The sequence below is a fragment of the Crotalus tigris genome, unplaced genomic scaffold (assembly GCF_016545835.1).
Source record: "Crotalus tigris isolate CLP2741 ecotype Arizona unplaced genomic scaffold, ASM1654583v1 scf7180000017916.3911339, whole genome shotgun sequence".
Classification (NCBI taxonomy): domain Eukaryota; kingdom Metazoa; phylum Chordata; class Lepidosauria; order Squamata; family Viperidae; genus Crotalus; species Crotalus tigris.
The window spans coordinates 1,406,218-1,423,939 of NW_024096718.1; the positions used below are offsets into that span (position 1 = coordinate 1,406,218).

The following is a 17,722-nucleotide window of genomic DNA, read 5'->3' on the forward strand; positions in this document are numbered from 1 at the left end:
TCAGCATTCCAGTTTTGTCAGTAGCAGTACCAGGACTATTGTAGCTTTGTTTCATAAAGGGATATACACTAAGGCAGATGTAAGTATAATTAGGTTATTCATGCATCAAAAACTTTTCAAAAGAAAGCAACTTTCCCAAATATTCTTTTGTTATGAATCTTTTGAATGCAAGGAAACTTCCAGAAAACCAAACAAGATATCTTGCTATATATCTACTATACCTTGCTCTTAGAGTGCTCCTAGTAACATGTCTTCCCAAATTAATCCTTCAGCTACTAACAATATATTAAGCTTCTCAAATTTATCTACTGTAGCTTGGATCAGACTGGCATTCATGACATTCACGCACATTAGCCAATCATTCATAGCTAATGTGCATACTATACATATCCCTGCACATGATTTGAAATACACTGACTAGATTCTAATACCACTATTGCTACTGATTTTTATTGTAAAAATTCTTGTGATCCTATGAATCTCCTCTCACTGTCTGCATATTGATTAATATATAAATGAAGTAAAATGGAATTGCTCATGAATAAATACAGCTTTCAAAATGAATTAGCTTTATTCCCAAATTGGTAATTTTCAATATATTTCCTTAGAAATATATATAATAGTTTGTCAACAACTGCTAGCTACTATTGGCTTATTTTTTTTTGATGATAGGATCAATGAATCTGAATACAAAGAATGAATCTAAAGAATTGGTTTAAGCAAAGGAAGGTGCAGTCACATAACTCCTCTTTTACACACACACATACACACATTCAAACAAAAGTAAAAAAAAGTGGCTTCAACATCTAGCTCTGAATCAGTAAGTTATCTGGCTTGAAAATCTGAGCCAACTATGTCTAATGCCAAAAAATTTCCTTATGATAATTATGCTTATTTAAAAGAACAAATACTCTACAGTGTATGCACCTTTCCCAAGCACCATGTTCTAAGATATTACAACTGTTAGAGAACAAAAGGGAAAGAAAGCTACAAGTTTTTGATTGCTTCCTTTCATATAATCACAGCAAAGAATAATATTATTATAACTTTTCTATGATGTAGGTTCATTTTGTCTTCTTTTCACAGATAGGGCAAGGACTTCTTTTTTATATGTCTTGCCATTCAAGCAGACTGTGCCAATTCAGGAATGATCTACTGCATGCTTAGGAGAATAAGTGAGAAAAACATCTAAGAGAAACACCATACAACTCTTGCTAGATAATTTCCTGTCTACTTCGCTCCAACTCCAAAGCAGTTTTCTGAGACTCCAAGTGACTTCAAGATAATTTCCTACTAGAATTGTATGGGGGAGGGACTAAAAAAAAAAAGATGATGGTGGCAGAAGCTTAAAAAACCAAGACTAAAAGAAACCCTCTTTGTTAACATCAGAAAAGGACTTATAGTAGAATCATAATTTCTTTATAATTTTCTTGGGTTAATTGTAAACTAGATATATTTTTTATAAATTTATCACAATGATTGTATATATGAAGACAAATAAATATTTCCAGACTATCTTGTGTTATAAAATAGATATTTCATAATATTCTCATTTTTCCAATTTTTATTATGGGGAAAAATCTTGAGATTCCTTTTTACAACATATTTTTCCAAAACAAAATCTATGTTTAGTAATGCTAATCATTTTTCTAAGATCCAGAAATAGTTCTTCTAAGATGAAGAAATAGTTCATAAAAACATATGAATGCATGATGAAATTCTACTGGGAGGAAAGTTTTTGTTTACCTGATTTGTTAGACACCCATATAATTGCCTCTGATGAGATGTGACTTGTATTTCCTACTGCAATTGTTAATGGTATCTGCCACAAGTAGCTGCAAGACAAAGGAGTGGGTTCTAAGAATAAAAATACTGAAATGATTCTTCTCACTCAACAACATTCAGGGATTATATCAAAGGAATCAAACATGTACAATAAGAGAGCAAATATTTTGATTCTAACATGTTACTTTGTTTCTAAAATCAATTTGTGAATGACAACAAAGTAGTAAGACAGTCATTCATCTGTCAAAAACTATATTTTCCTTTTTTAAAACAAAATGTACTATCATTGTATGATCCTTTCTGATAAGATAAAATAACGAAACAGAAAAGACAGTAACCAATATAACAACTCCGCCTCCATGACAAAGAATAATTTGAAGAGAACAGGCCTTGGCAATAGTGTATTTTTTTGGTTTCAGTAACATTATGCCTGTTCATAATGCTATCATTAAAAAATTCCTGTCAAAATCCCTCTATAATTATTCATATATCAGTACAGGTAGTCCTCGACTTGCAACTATTCATTTAGTGACTGTTCAAAGTTACATTAGCACTGAAAAAAGTGACTTATGACCATTTTTCACAGTTACGACCTTTGCAGTAGCCCCATGATCATGTGATCAAAATTTAAATGCTTGGCAACTGGTTCATATTTATGACCGTTGCTGGATCCCAAGGCCATGTGATCACCTTTTGTGACCTTCCAACAAGCAAACTCAACAGGGAAGGCAGCTTCACTTAACTATGTTACTAATTTACCAATTGCATTGCTTTATTTAACAGCTGTGGCAAGAAAGGTCTTAAAATGGGGCAAAATTCAATTAACAAATGTCTCATTTAAAAACAGAAATTTTGGGCTCAATTGTGGATGTAAGTCAAGGACTACCTGTAATCCAGTGCTTTAAGTTTATAGATATTTTTCATATTAGTAGCATAGTGAAGACATCAGACCTTGGTGTGGTACAATGAATATAAACGTCTATGGAGATTCTCAGTCATCCAGGTCATGGTTATCCCAAAGGTACTTTTTCAAAAGGCAGCTGGATTTCAGAACTGAAGAAGCTTTCTTGATGAGAGCAAAACATTTTCTAGGAAAAACGAAGTCCAGTTGCCTTTGAAAAAGAACCTTTGAGACAATTAATATAAACCTAATTCTGTTTTATAAGAATAATGGCTCTGAATCTTAAATAGCTATTTGCTACAGGATTTTCCTTATACCTATTTTTCCCAGACTTGTACCATCCATATGTCTTGGGAACAAAGTATCCAGTTCCTAATCTGTATTGGGAAAAAGGGTAGGCCACCTTCAAAAGTGAGCAATAAACTAGAAAGCAAAAATAAACCACCCTTTTCCAAAATTCTTGCAACAAAATACATTTTGATTTAATTAACAGTTGAACAGGTAATGCAATTTGCACATTTTTTATTTCTTACTTAACTGAAATCTTTTGAAAAAAATTGATGTGCGTGGATGGGCAAAATGTCTTAGGATAGTAGAAGAATAAGTAATACAGAAGACTAAACACCATAGTTTATTCAAAATGGAATTGGTTTTTTTTTATCCAATTTGAATTTTATATTAACAGTTTATTAAATAGCGATTACTTGGAAAACATATTTAGTTTCCAAAATTCTTTTGCAAAATCTCTTAATAAAGGCTTTAGATTAAATTTAGTACTTTCATAAACAGCCAACTTCTTGAGTTATTAATTGATTAATAGAGGAAGTAAATTATAGGAGTACATTTGAGTAAGCTGAGTTTTTCTAATGGATGGGTCTTTCATTAGTCTGAAATAAATATAGAGGCAGGTTTGGAAAAGTTTATTTTCTTTTAGGCAATGGTGGGATTCAAATATGTGAACAGCTGGTTCTCTGTGTGGATGCTGCTTCCAGAAGTCCATTCTGGGCCTGGGCAACAAAAAAATTAGCTACTGGTTCTGTCAAACTGGTGCAAACCAGCTGAATCCTACTACTGCTTTTAGGCAAGAATACATTCTCACTGCAGTAAGTTTTTGAGGCTTATATGACACACTAATGATTTGCACAGTGAAGGGAGCAACCTATGATGGCAGAAGTACTTTTGTTTTGTTTTCTAGGAAAAAAATCACTCCTTTTTTTGTTTTGGATAGTCTCTTTTATGTATTTTGTTTATGTATTAGGTTGCTGAAGGACAGTTGACTTTTCCTTGAGGCCTGAATTTATCGTTTGCAAAGGGCCAATATTTTTTTTTAAGGCACATGAAATAAAGCTAAGGATACATGTGACCTTAGAACTGCAGATTGCATATTTCTTAAGAGTCAACAATAAACAGTTACATAACCATACTGGTAGATTATTGTGCTTAAGTATTAGGATCAGTCAAAACCAAAGATAGTGTGAATGTAACTCTCAAAGAATGGCAAAGTCAGTGTCAGCTGTGTCATACAAATAAAATCTCTCTCTCTCTCTCTCTCTCTCTCTCTCTCTCTCTCTCTCACACACACACACACACACACACACACACACACACACTTTCATTGAGCGGCTCTGAACCTGCAGTGGTTTGGCTTGCAATGGATACCTAAATGAAAACATTCTTTTAAACATGTTATATGGAAGACAGCTACTAAATGTAGACTGAATGAAAAAATTATAAAAGTGAAATATGCTGAAAGCTAAATTTTACAGCATTATGCATGATGACTAGACTGCACAGTTGGGCATATGCATGAGGCTGATAGTTGGGGTAATTAATTTTAGGCTTTCATATATATTTGTGTATTACATGTTATTTATGAACAAGTTCTACTGTCTGGAGAAGGAATAATAAACTTCACATTTTGTTCTCAAGTATTCAACATACCAATGAAATTAGTGGATTTTCTAAAGAATACTGCACACAGTGGTATTGCAAATTAAAGTTCCCTTTACTGTTTCCTCTTCTATTTTTAAAAGATTAACATTTGCATTTAATTCATTATTTTCATTATTTTTTAGACTAACAATTAAATGTTGATTGCTATAATTGATCAGGACTTTTACACAAAGCTGTAAGCATTATATTTCAGCTGTAGAAAAAGGGAATTCAGATAAATACACATCCTTATATGTGTAATTTTTATTTCTACAAAAAAAGACTTAATTCAGTTAAGACTTAGGTTATCAAAGCTATTTGTACTTCACCCAGAATTACATTCCTCAAATGTTTTTGCTGGCAGAATTGGTTTTTCTTTTCAAACTGTTGGCTTCAAGCATGTTGGTTTCTGGTTATATCTTTGCTTGCTTCTAAGTGTTTGCAGATCTATAATAATAGTAGTAGTAAAGTTGGAAGGGACCTTGGAGGTCATCTAGTCCAACCCCCTGCTCGGGCAGGAAACCCTACACCATTTCGGACAAATGGCTGTCCAGTCTCTTCTTAAAAAATTTAGGCTGATTGGTCTGTAGTTTCCTGGATCAATTTTTCCCCCTTTTTTGAGGATAGGAATCACGTCATTTCTTTTCCAGTCCTCTGCTATTTCCCTGGTGCTCCAGGATCTATGAAAGATATGGTTCAGTGGTTCCAGCTCCTTCTCCAGTTCCTTCTTCTGCCTTTTGGATGAGAAAATTGTCATCTAGGCTCATCAGGAACCTGTTTGATCTCCCAGTTGATGCAGAATTTGTCTCCCAATTGATGTCAGAGTAATTAAAGTTCTCCATTACTACTGTGATGTGTTACCTACATACATTAGTTAACCGATTAGCAAAAAATTCATCTATTTCTTCTGTATGGTTGGGTGGGTGGCCTGTAGGATACACCTATGACAATGTCATTCTTTTTTCCTTTTATATTAATTCATGTGCATTCAAAAAGGCTTTTATCCTTGGTTTTATGCATTTCTGTAGAGATATAGTGATTTTTTTTATATAGAATGCAACTGTGTCAGTGATTAGGCCTTTGCTAGAGGAGCTAGCTGATTTGAGCAACTATAAACTATAGATGCTTGCTCCTGGGGAGGAAAGCTATGGCAAATCTAGACAGCATACTAAAAAGCAGAGACATCACCCTGCCAACAAAAGTGCGTATAGTCCAGGCCATGGTTTTCCCAGTTGCAATGTATGGCTGTGAAAGTTGGACCATAAGAAAGGCTGAGCGCAAAAGAATTGAGGCCTTTGAACTATGGGGCTGGAGAAGACTCCTGCGAGTCCCTTGGACTGCAAGGCGTTCAAACCGGTCAGTCCTAGAAGAGATCAACCCCAACTGCTCTTTAGAAGGCCAGATCCTGAAGTTGAAACTCAAATACTTTGGCCATCTAATGAGAAGAAAGGACTCACTGGAGAAGGGCCTAATGCTGGGAAAGATTGAGGGCAATAGAAGAAGGGGACGACAGAGAATGAGATGGATGGATGGAGTCACTGAAGCAGTAGGTATGAACTTAAATGGACTCCAGAAGATGGTAGAGGACAGGAAGACCTGGAGGAACGTTGTCCATGGGGTCGCAATGGGTCGGACACGACTTCACAATTAACAACAACAACAAAAGATTATTTAGTAATTATAAAAGTGTATTCAGTATGCTGGATAGAAGAGCTGGATTTAAAATAATGCTTCTTCAAAATTTACATAATTATTTCAAAATATTCCTGTGGAAATGTCAGTTAATGTAATAGCCAATTTATGTCATATGATCCAGAATCAACTTCAAAATAAATTGCTATCAAACAAAGAAAAATAATGAATGTTATAGCTGGAAAGTAAATTATTTTATAAAAAGACTATCTTGGTGTGGCATTTACTGAAGTGTACTAATGCACACATGTAACATCTTATTTTCTAAGAAGTATATTATAGAAATTCTCTGGGCTAATCCTTCGAACTGGCTTTGGCAGAATTCTCAACATGCATTTTTGATAATTTTTTTAAAAGAAATGGCTAAAAAATCACTATAAATATACATTTTTGTAATGTATGAATCAGAAGATATGGCTGATATGGCTGATTATAACTATATTAGTAAAGTGGCTTGAAAATATACATTAAAAACACAGGCATATTTACTAAACCTGACATTCACATGGTTATTTGCAATTCTTATTGTTTACTTCCTTCTATTCCATCTAAAAATAAATCAGGCTGTTGCATTTAGGCAATACTCCAATGACAGAAAACAAACATGATTAGAACAGCATATTTTAGAATAGGATTATTTCAAGGATCTTCAAAATACTATTATTAAAAAACAGAATTGCTGTTCTTACAATACTATGTATCCGTGAATTTATAAATAATTTACAATCATAACATAATACCACAGACCAAACACAATAGTATATAAATAGACAAAGCATTCCATTTTATAGTATTGGGACTGATGTGTGGTCTGCATGTATATGTCATATAAAAGGATATCACTCTGTCCATTCCCATGACCTAGTAAATAGTGACATAAATGGGGAAAGGAACCCAATGTAATAGGGAGGCTTTCATTCCATGTGGTCACTGTACTTAAGTTGCAATTATATTAACATTCATACGGTGTGCACATGATTTGTTTAGACTTAGACAAATGTTTTCTACATTTATTCTAGTTACAAACATTTGGCAATGGCCAAATATGAATAAATAGTGGCACTGGCTACCTCTGCAAATACTGACATCTATTATCTATAGCTGCCCTTGCTGATTTTGACAGGTCTAATGATATTGAGTCATTAGCTCCTGGGTTCAAAGAGGTAAGGAATTCAGTCATGATATATTACTGACTCCCAATTCTGACTACAAGAACCATAAAATTAATAAAGGAAAATATTTGTAGCTCATGGTTGAAATGAGGGGTCCTGGGTTCCTGTCTGAGCTTGGTGCTCAGAATAATAGAATTATGGCATGTGATAAACAAGCAAATATTTGCACAAAATCAAATGCTTTTTCTATAGTGCAAATACTTTTTCTATGGTGCCATCATTCCTCCTGCAATGATGGACTGAAATAAGTGACTGATATTTCAGACAGCCCTTCAGACAGTTACTCATGCTCTGGTCACCTCACAACTAGCGTACAGTATTGCAATGTGCTGTATACAGGGTTGCTCTTGAAGATCATCTGAAAGCACAGCTGGTACAAAATGCAGCACTGCAAACAATAGTAGCAGCATCGTGGTAGGCCCATCTGTCACTACTGTTACATTGGTGGTTGCCAGTTAGCTTCCAGGTGCAATTCAAGATATTCTTATCTATAAAGTCCTTTATAGTTCAGGGATCACTGATCTCCAACTATTTCTGCCTGGCCAGAATGTGGGAATAGCAGAGTGGGAATGCTCCAGGTTTCTTCTATTACATGATGTCACCTTATGGGACCAAGGAAGCTTGCCTTCTCTATTGTGACCCCTATCCTCTGGAACATCTCCCTAGAGATAGGGATGGTACTTTCCCTTCTGGGGTCCTAAATTGTCCTTAAGAGTTATTGTAATGTGTTGGTAGGGCAAACCTGGTTTGTCATGATTGTTTTAGTTCAGAATGCCTGTGATGTTGTATTTTTTAACTGCTTTTATTGTTTTTGCATTCGTAAACCACCTAGAGTCTGAGGGGGGGTTGCGGCTATAATACATTTAAGTAAATAAATAATATTTGGTTTGTCTTGGCAAATGGAAAGCTAATTCTTCCCAACTGTATTCCTCCCAGTCACACAGAGAAACTCTGTTTGGTTGTGCTCAAAATACTTGAGCCAAAGAGAAAATGAAGCGAGATGAGAGAAGTACATGAAGTGTCTCTGAAAGTGGAAGCCTTTGAGAATTTCAATACTTCTCTTTAGTGTTTCAGTTACAATATTTTACTGCTGACTTGATGCTTAATGGCTGATTTTTCTGAGAAATGACTGACTTTTTTCTCAATTCCTCCTTTCTCATTTTTGTTTTCTGGAAAATGTTTCTTTCTAGAAGAACAAGAAAGAATGCTAAAATGCTAGACATAATTACATAAAGTAATTACAAAGATTTTTTTAAAGCTGCTGAAGATGGAATTCTAAAGAATTCTACAAAACCTCATTTACCATTCAAAAGATAAGAGGCTCCATCATAAATCAAGTAAAAAATGTTGTTTTTTAACAACTGTAAACTTTGGACATCTTAGAGGAAATATATTTTCCAATAATAAAATTATAATGGTAAGAATCCATAAATCTTCCCTGGGCAGTGGGCCAGGTTGTTGGATGAGCCCATCTTGATATTGTGATTGCATGTGTCTGAGTTATTCTGAATGCAATGTACTGTTTTAAAATACTTTTTATTTATGGGTTTATAAATTGCCTGGTAGCTAACCAGAGCCATGTGTCAAGTGGACAGGCATGCACATTTAAAAAAATAAATAAGTTAATAGAAACTAAAATCAAATTTGCTCTGGATAGTAGTTAATTCATCTGACTAACAGATACTATACTACAAAAAAAATAGAATAGAAAAATATTACATAAATAGTAAGTATTTAAATTATTATCTATATATTTGTTTGCTAGATTTAATAATTTATGCTCATTAATTATTTATATTTGTGGATTAGCCCAGAAACTCCAATTTTGTTTTTTGTTTTTTGTTTTTTAATATAGTTTATTGATTTTTTTACAATAGCAATTTTTAGTGCTTAGTAAACAACATGTTGTCTGGGTTCATATATTTAAAAACAATCAATAATAATTAATTTCTATAATTCCATAATCAATATATTAATTAATGATATAGTTCCTTGATCTTTTCTTCCAGTGGTATTCTCCTTTGTCAACATTAAACAAATATAAATCTTAATACTTTCGATACATACAAGGTTGGATATAAACATTTTTCTTGTATTTGTACAAATAACAATAACATCAACATATAACATCTTTTCTGATGGGCTTGTTTCAATTGTATTTGTAAAAGTCATCTTATTAATTCACTATGTGTCCTGTTTTCAAGATTCTTATTTAAGCTTGTTTTTCCCTCAGTATTCAAACCATTCTTATCAGTCATAATTTTCTCAAAATTAATTACCTTTAAATATCCAAACTTTTCATTTACATACACCATCCCAATATTTTTACATTTCATATATTATAAAAAGTACTATACTACTTATATATCTTATCTCTCTTACTATAGAGCCCCTTTATCTCCAAAATGTATCTGTTCTTTTAACCATATTCAAACAAGCATTTAATCATACAGTACTCCATCTGGTAAGTTGAATCAAATCTCTTGAATCTAACTCTAGCCTTCTTCTTTTGCCAAGTAGCTTTCCAAGTCAGTATATTCTGCTTGCCAAGGGATTCTTCCTGTATTTTTGTGAGTGTTGTTGGGAATGGGAAAGACAAGTTAAGTGGGATTATGTTTTTTGTCTCCCAAACTCTAATGGTTCTCCTGGCAGCTCTATAATCCATTTTGTTGGATCTTCTTTCTTACCCTCAAATTTGTTTTGAATTCCTGAAAGATAAAGTATCTTTCCATTTTCATTGTTGTGGCAAAATCTTACAGATTTTCTTTTGTTTGTATTAAGCTGTAGTTTTCTTCATTTGTAGCTTCCCTATTTGGGATACTTTCCTCTGGTTTATGTTCTGTTATCTGATTTGTTTGTTCATTCTTTATTGTCATTTTCTGAAAGTTCTTTAATTATAAGTTTAGGTTGAAGATGTGCTCATTTATATTTTTGATCTAATCATGGTTTGAAACAATTGTCATTTGAATCTGTCACAGCATTGCATACATTTCCTTCTAGAAAATATTTGCCTTGTCTTGGAGGTTGCTCCTGAAGATCTCTGATGTTCCAGGCTGGGGCCATCAGAAGGGAATATTAGGTGTGATTTCCTATCACTTTTAGATAGTTATGGAACATCCATTTTGTCTCCCCCCTCCAGTCTTTCATCGGTACCATAATCTCTATGATTAACCTCATCAAAGCAGCCAATCTTAAAATCCAAACAACTTAATCTTATAAAGTTCTTATCTTTATATATGGTTTTTGTAATCCAATGTGTTTCCAATTCTCAAAGCACCATTGAAAGCAGTATTTTATAACAGTTCTTCTGTTCAGGGGTCTTACAATCAGTGCTTTTTTTGTAAAAAAAAAAAAAAGGTGCTGGAACTCACACATGTCATACAACCCGCCTTGCCTACCCTACAAGGTTCCATCCAAAAAAGGTGCCGGAATTCCATTCTGGGCGTTCTATGACAAAAAAAGCCCTGCTTACAATTATTAACCAGCCAAAATTGCAGTCCAGAATGTTTGGCCACCTAAGAGAAGATTAGCCAAAAGTCAAGGTTTTTCTTTCTCTGAAAACAATTCTTGATCTTAGAGATCATAGCTCAGTAAGTATTTATAATCCCAGAAGATCAACAGTTTTTAAAACAAATGTGGTTCTCACTCTGTAGTAGATGGCCCAGTGTATTTTCTTTCCTCTCTTCCCAGCTGTTCTTTATTTGGCTATAAGTCTCTGAGGTTCAAAGGAACAAGTTTTTCTCTATTTCTGGGCTTCTTGCCAATTTCTGAGTCAATGCAGATGTAGTTTTATGTTCTAATCCTCCATTAGATGTCAGTAGCTATTCATTTTCCAACTTTTAAGATAAAGAATTATTTTCTTATAATTTCATTAATACTCTTTCAGATGTGGAATCTTAACAGTTTGCATAATTTTCAGATTTATCCAGACTGTAGTAGTATTAATTTCATTTCAATATATTTCTATCCCCCATAAACATTAATTTGCCGCTTCTGTCTATGGAAGGTTGGAGGGTGTAGTCCCTCCCTTCTCACTTTCGGAGGATTTTTTGCTTCTTGGAGATCTTTTAATAATAATAATAATAATAATAATAATAATAGTAAAGTTGGAAGGGACCTTGGAGGTCATCTAGTCCAACCCCCTGCTCGGGCAGGAAACCCTACACCATTTCGGACAAGTGGCTGTCCAGTCTCTTCTTAAAAAATTCCAGTGTTGGAGCATTTACTGCTTCTGGAGGCAGGCTGTTCCACTGATTAATTGTTCTTACTGTCAGGAAGTTTCTCCTTAGTTCTAGGTTGCTTCTCTCCTTGATTAGTTTCCACCCGTTGTTTCTTGTCCTGCCTTCAGGTGCTTTGGAAAATAGCTTAATTCCCTCTTCTTTCTGGCAGCCCCTGAGATATTGGAATACTGCTATCATGTCCCCCCTTGTCCTTCTCTTCGTTAAACTAGACATACCCAATTCTCGCAACCGTTCCTTATATGTTTTAGCCTCCAGTCCCCTAATCATCTTTGTTGCTCTTCTCTGTACTCTTTCTAGAGTCTCAACATCTTTTTTACATCGTGGTGATCAAAACTGGATGCAGTATTCCAAGTGTGGCCTTACCAAGGCATTGAAGAATGGTATTAATACTTCGCGTGATCTTGATTCTATCCCTCTGTTAATGCAGCCTAGTACTGTGTTGGCCTTTTTGGCAGCTGCCGCACACTGCTGGCTCATATTTAACTGATTGTCTACTAGGACTCCGAGGTCCCTCTCACAGTTACTACTATTGAGCATGGTGCCACCTATGCTGTACTTGTGCATTTGGTTTTTCTTGCTTAAATGTAGAACCTTGCTTTTTTCACCATTGAATTTCATTTTGTTAGTTAGTGCCTAGTGTTCAAGTCTGTCCAGATCCTTCTGTACCTGAAGCCTGTCTTCTGGAGTGTTGGCTATTCCTGCCAGCTTGGTGTCATCTGCAAATTTGATGAGTTCCCCATCTATCCCTTCATCCAAATAGTTGATGAAGATGTTGAAGAGTACTGGGCCCAGAACAGAGCCCTGGGGCACCCCACTACACACTTCCCTCCATATAGATGCAGTTCCATTGAGGACCACTCGCTGAGTACGGCCTGTCAGCCAGCTACGGATCCATCTGGTGGTGGTTCTGTCTACCCCACATTTTTCTATCTTGTCAAGTAGTAGGTTGTGATCTACTTTATCAAATGCCTTACTGAAGTCCAAGTAAATTATGTCCACAGCATTCCTCTGATCCACTAATTTTGTCACTTGGTCAAAGAATGCAATTTCCAGGAAATCAGTTACAAAATAGGAGAGAGAAGATCTATATTCTCACCCAGTTCCAAGCATGCTCTTCATCATTGTTCTGGTTAGTGCTTTTGGACTTCAACTGCCGGTAGCTTGGGCTAGTCAGCGAGGTGTGGCTAGCCTTTCTCCTGTTAGGTTGGAGGGTTTCCCCCAGATCAAACAGATCAACCACCATCATTCCACAATCAGCGGGAGGCCCCTCCTTCATCGCCTCTCCAGGGCGACTTTCAACCCATTTAGGATCCCCTGGCAGGGCGAAACCAGCCATGGGGTGCAGAGTCCTGCAACCCTTGGCCATGTGACTATGATGCAAGACCGGAAGTCCCAGAAACTCCAATTATGGTTGCTGTTCTCTGGGATGGCCTTGTTCCACCCAAGACAATTTTAGCAACATTATCCTGCCTTTTTTTAATTCCACAAAACATCTAACAATATCAAAGTACACTAGATTGCAAAGAGAGTCAGGACAATGGATCATTACCACTAGTATTTCTATTTATTAATGTAGCAACATCTGTGCTGCCCCAAATTATTGGTGAAGAAAAGCTCAGAAAATTATAGGTTTCAAAATTACTTTGTGCTGAAATTGGGCAATGAGTGTTGCATTTTGGAAATAAGTCCAAAATTATATCCTATTTAATTTAAATGTGTTCGTACTCATTACTCTAAGCAATAATGATTGCAAATGAATGTTTTGAAATTATATTTTTAGTCCTGTTCCATTTCCTTTTTTACGTTCATCTCTAACATTCTGTATATTTATGAAAATAAAAGGGCATGGGTAAAACACGGTACATTTATTTTTAACTGCGTTAGATTTCTCAGTTAAATTTAAACAAGCCACCTAGGGTCATCAAGAGCTGGACAGCATATAAGTTTAATATATTAGCATTAGAAAAAAAAATAGTCAGGACTGATATTGAGAATGGCCTTTTAAAACAATGGGAAGACTGGCAGTGATTAATTGGTTCATTTTTCACAAAATCACAATTCATAGCAGGATTAGACTAGTAGTTTGGAGTTTTTTTATGCCAATCATTTAAGGATATCTACCACCTCTTTCTTGCATGAAATGGTGCTGTGACTAACTAAATAACAGTGTTAAATAAAATAAATGAAGTAGTATTGTCACTATCATGCTAACAACAACATAGCTATCAGAACATATGGAAAGAAATTGAAACAGCTAATGACAGCCCCATTTTGTTTCATTATAAGGGAATTAGTAAGATGGATAGCAAATGATGGAAATGTACATGGAAAAATGGCTCACAGAGAGGAAAGTCCTTGCATAATAGACTTCGCTTTGGTTTCCTGTTTGTTCTAATCTTGGAAAAAAATCACTCATGTTGTTATACATATCTGTACGTATACAGCAATTTTACATCTTGTATGTAAACAGCAATTTCTGGGGCAATCCCTTACCTTGCTACAAGCAAGAAAACAATTGCCCCTTCCAGTAGTTATTTAGTGCAGTAATTAATACCGGTAGGTATGCAAATATGCTTAACAGAAAAATAAAAATTGCTGTAACAGCTACTCTGGTCATCGAGGTATTAAAGATTTGTTAAAGTACAAAGAAGTGGAATAGAGATTAAAAGTTGCTGATTCCTTCTGCCTATTATCTTCCTATCTTTCCTTCCTTTCCCATCCATGATCCACTGGCGATATTATGTATTGAATTGAATGAATGCACTACTGCTGTATTCATAGAGTTCTAAAATTTTGGCAAAATTATAAAATACAACACAATTTCTTGGAAATTTGAATTCCATGATTCATTAAGTTCCAGTATAAGTAATTAAATACACATTTAAAAAACCAATGAGGGAAATAAACAGATTGAGACAGTGCAGTGGTTCTGAGATCACATCTGCCAGTTCCTTGAAAACCTTGGGGTGTAATCCATCTGGTCCTGGCGATTTGAACTCGTCTAGGCTGGACAGGTGCTCACTTACCATTTTCTTGCCTATCTTAACTTGTGTTTCTATTCTGTTTTTTATGGCACTATTTTTGATAGGTTGGTCTGTTTTTTCCCTTTGTGTAAAGACAGATGCAAAAAACGAGTTAAATAGTTCTGCTTTCTCCCTGTTGCTTGTCACCTTCTTGCCACTTTCACCCACTAATAGACCTACTTATTATTGAAAATTTCCAGATATAAATTTAAGTCTCTATCTGCAACTTTCTAAATGTAGATTCTAGATTCTGACAATATTATTTCAATATTTTAAGATAGTTCCTATAAATAATGTTCTTTAAAAATAGCAAAGGCATACTGCATACTGTGTCACTGCAATAGTCACAAATCTTTATTTAACCATTTATGAAGATATTTCGCCTTCTCTAGCAGTAGTATTAAAACAATTGTAAAATGTAGAAAATGTAAATACCTGTTGTTTCTCAAACTGGGATCTTTATCAAGGTCATAAACAAAATGATCTTGAGAGATTCCTATAATACTGTCTGTATTTTCATTTCTCTTGATAGTGATAACAGGATAACCCATCTGGAGTGTCCACTGATCCATTACTTCTTGGATATTCACAAATTTCCCAATCTTCTTAAGTGCCTTCAAAACAAATAAAAAATATAGAACACCTTTCTGAAATGATATTATTGTCTCTTTTAGTAAAAGGGTCCAGGGGGTATTCATTAATGTATTCATAATGTTATATGAAGTTTTTTTAATCTATGCAGATATATTACATTTGTTTAAATTCTATGTAACAGTAGTACTACTGTTTACTCTGATATCAAGTTTAGAAATACATTCAATATTAGAAATAGGTTCAATGTGTTAGCACTCAATTCAGCATAGAATTCCATCTAGGAATATAATAGAAATATAATATAAAATATAATAGAAAGAAAATATAATAGAAAGAAAGTTATTTTTCCACTTGCTTTATCAGAGAAGTAGAGAGTCTGTGTCCTTCCGGATGCTGTTAAATTACTTTTGATTCCAAGCTACTTTGTCATTAGCTGTGCTGACTGGAGCTGTTAGAAACTATAGTTCACCAATATCTGAAGTACATACCTTCTCTATTTCTACTTGATGGCTGTTCATTTTAATTGCAACATTAACTTTAGATGGAAAATTAAAACACAATAACAATACTAACAATTTTAGCCATCACTTTGGATTTATACTAAGGTGTTAAACTCTAAGTAAAATCATCTTAACAAGGCACGTTAATGCTGATGCAACCTTTAAGTTCAGTGAAAGCAGTTCACTTTTATTGAAAGAGCAAATTATTACAAAATAATAATTTCACAATACTTTTCTAATTCCTTTACCTGGCTTACTCTGCTCTTTGAAGTTGATCTACATTATTATAGTTAGCAAAAATGCCACTTATTTAAAGAAGTGACTTCCCTATAGGGGACCCATGAGTTTTATATACGGTCCTATTGTGTGTACAATCTCTTTCTGAAATTACCAGGACTAGGGTTTCCTTGGTTGTGCCTGCAACACTGTACCATTCCCTTTATCTTTCAGTTCTATCTGTCAATTCTTAAGGTCTCAAAACCTTAGAAACTTATTTTTCCCCACATCCATTTCTTCCATAGTATTTGACACTATTAATGGAGATATGGACATAAGAGGTATTTCAAATCCACCAATAGCCCTTGTTCCAATAGGCTTTTGTCCTTTGCTTCAATTTGATTGAATGGCACCTATTATGTATAGTAGATTTCTATTGTTTGTTTTGTTTAAATATATATGATATATATATATATGATAATTAGCGCTCTCTTCTTGTATTGACTTTGCTATACCCAACCAGAGTTTGGATTAGGAATAAATTTATTTATTTTATGGAATTCATACTTTGCCTCAGTCCAACTGAATTATAGCCAGTTCTTCACTAAAAAACACCACAACAACAATTCTATCATGCAAAATAATATAGTAAATAAAATAAATAAAACTTACTTTTAAATTGATGGCTTTACAATCAGCCCTAAAAGGCACTGTGTAAAAGCCACATTTTTATGCATTTTCATGGACTTCTCAAGGGTTCAGAGATGAAGTTGAGATATGCCTACAGAGAACTGATAAATCTCCTAGTAGATGAATATATCTTCTTAGACTAATTGAGTCAGGTGGGCAGATTTTACCAGGAATAAGTCAAAGATCTCAGAGAACAAAGGTAATGCTCCCTCCAAGTCCACAGGACTTCCATGAAAGAGATCAATACAGTTTCTGTCCCACACCCTGGAGTTTCAGGTCCAACTAATCAAAACTATATTTTCTCCATAATTTTCCCCAAGAAGGCAAGAGTGGAGAATGGATGGAAATTGTTCATTTTCACTATATGATGGCATGACTTCCTGAAAAATCAGTAGAACAACCCCACTCTCAAAGTGTTGAAACTTCCCCTTTCTCCATGACTATATTCTTCATCTCCTCCCTGGCTGCTTTTATCTGCCAGATGGGACCTGGGTCTAATGCACAATTGAAAGGACTAGATCACAGAGAATCCTTTTCTTTTGCTAGAGAACTACAGCTCCCAAATAATCCTACAGGACATTATGTCTCTTACTGCAATAGATTCTAATGCAGATTCCATTTCTAATTTATCTTACTTCAGTTAAAATATATGCTAGAGGCTGCAGATAAATTCCAATTTGCTGATTCTAGTAAAATAATTTCTTTCAGGAGAGGACTAGCAGAAGAGCAAATCCCTCTCTTTCAACATCCTCAACATGTGTTTAAAATCTGCATAAGAATGTTGGGAACTTCAAGAAGCAAATTTCAGAGAGGAGAAATCAGGAAAGAAAAGTTTCTATGAGCTTCTGCTGCTTGTGTGACATTGCTTTCTGCCTCTATGTTATCAATATTGCCAATTAGTGCCAAATTACTTGTGCACCTTCTGTGAACACTGAACCTATAGATTGAACAAAGACTGCCTATTTTTCATGTTCTA

The 17,722-nt window shown here is 34.7% G+C and overlaps 1 protein-coding gene across 1 annotated transcript in view; it reads right to left on the reverse strand.

Moving 5' to 3' along the window:
* The window catches only part of TRHDE (thyrotropin releasing hormone degrading enzyme), a 423,265-nt gene that overhangs the window by 68,350 nt on the left and 337,193 nt on the right, over nt 1–17,722 (reverse strand). The window contains exons 9-10 of the mRNA XM_039344457.1: nt 15,182–15,360; nt 1,747–1,835 (exon numbers count right to left, since the gene is read on the reverse strand). Coding sequence (XP_039200391.1) covers nt 1,747–1,835; nt 15,182–15,360 — 268 coding nt within the window. The remainder of the gene's footprint in view (nt 1–1,746; nt 1,836–15,181; nt 15,361–17,722) is intronic.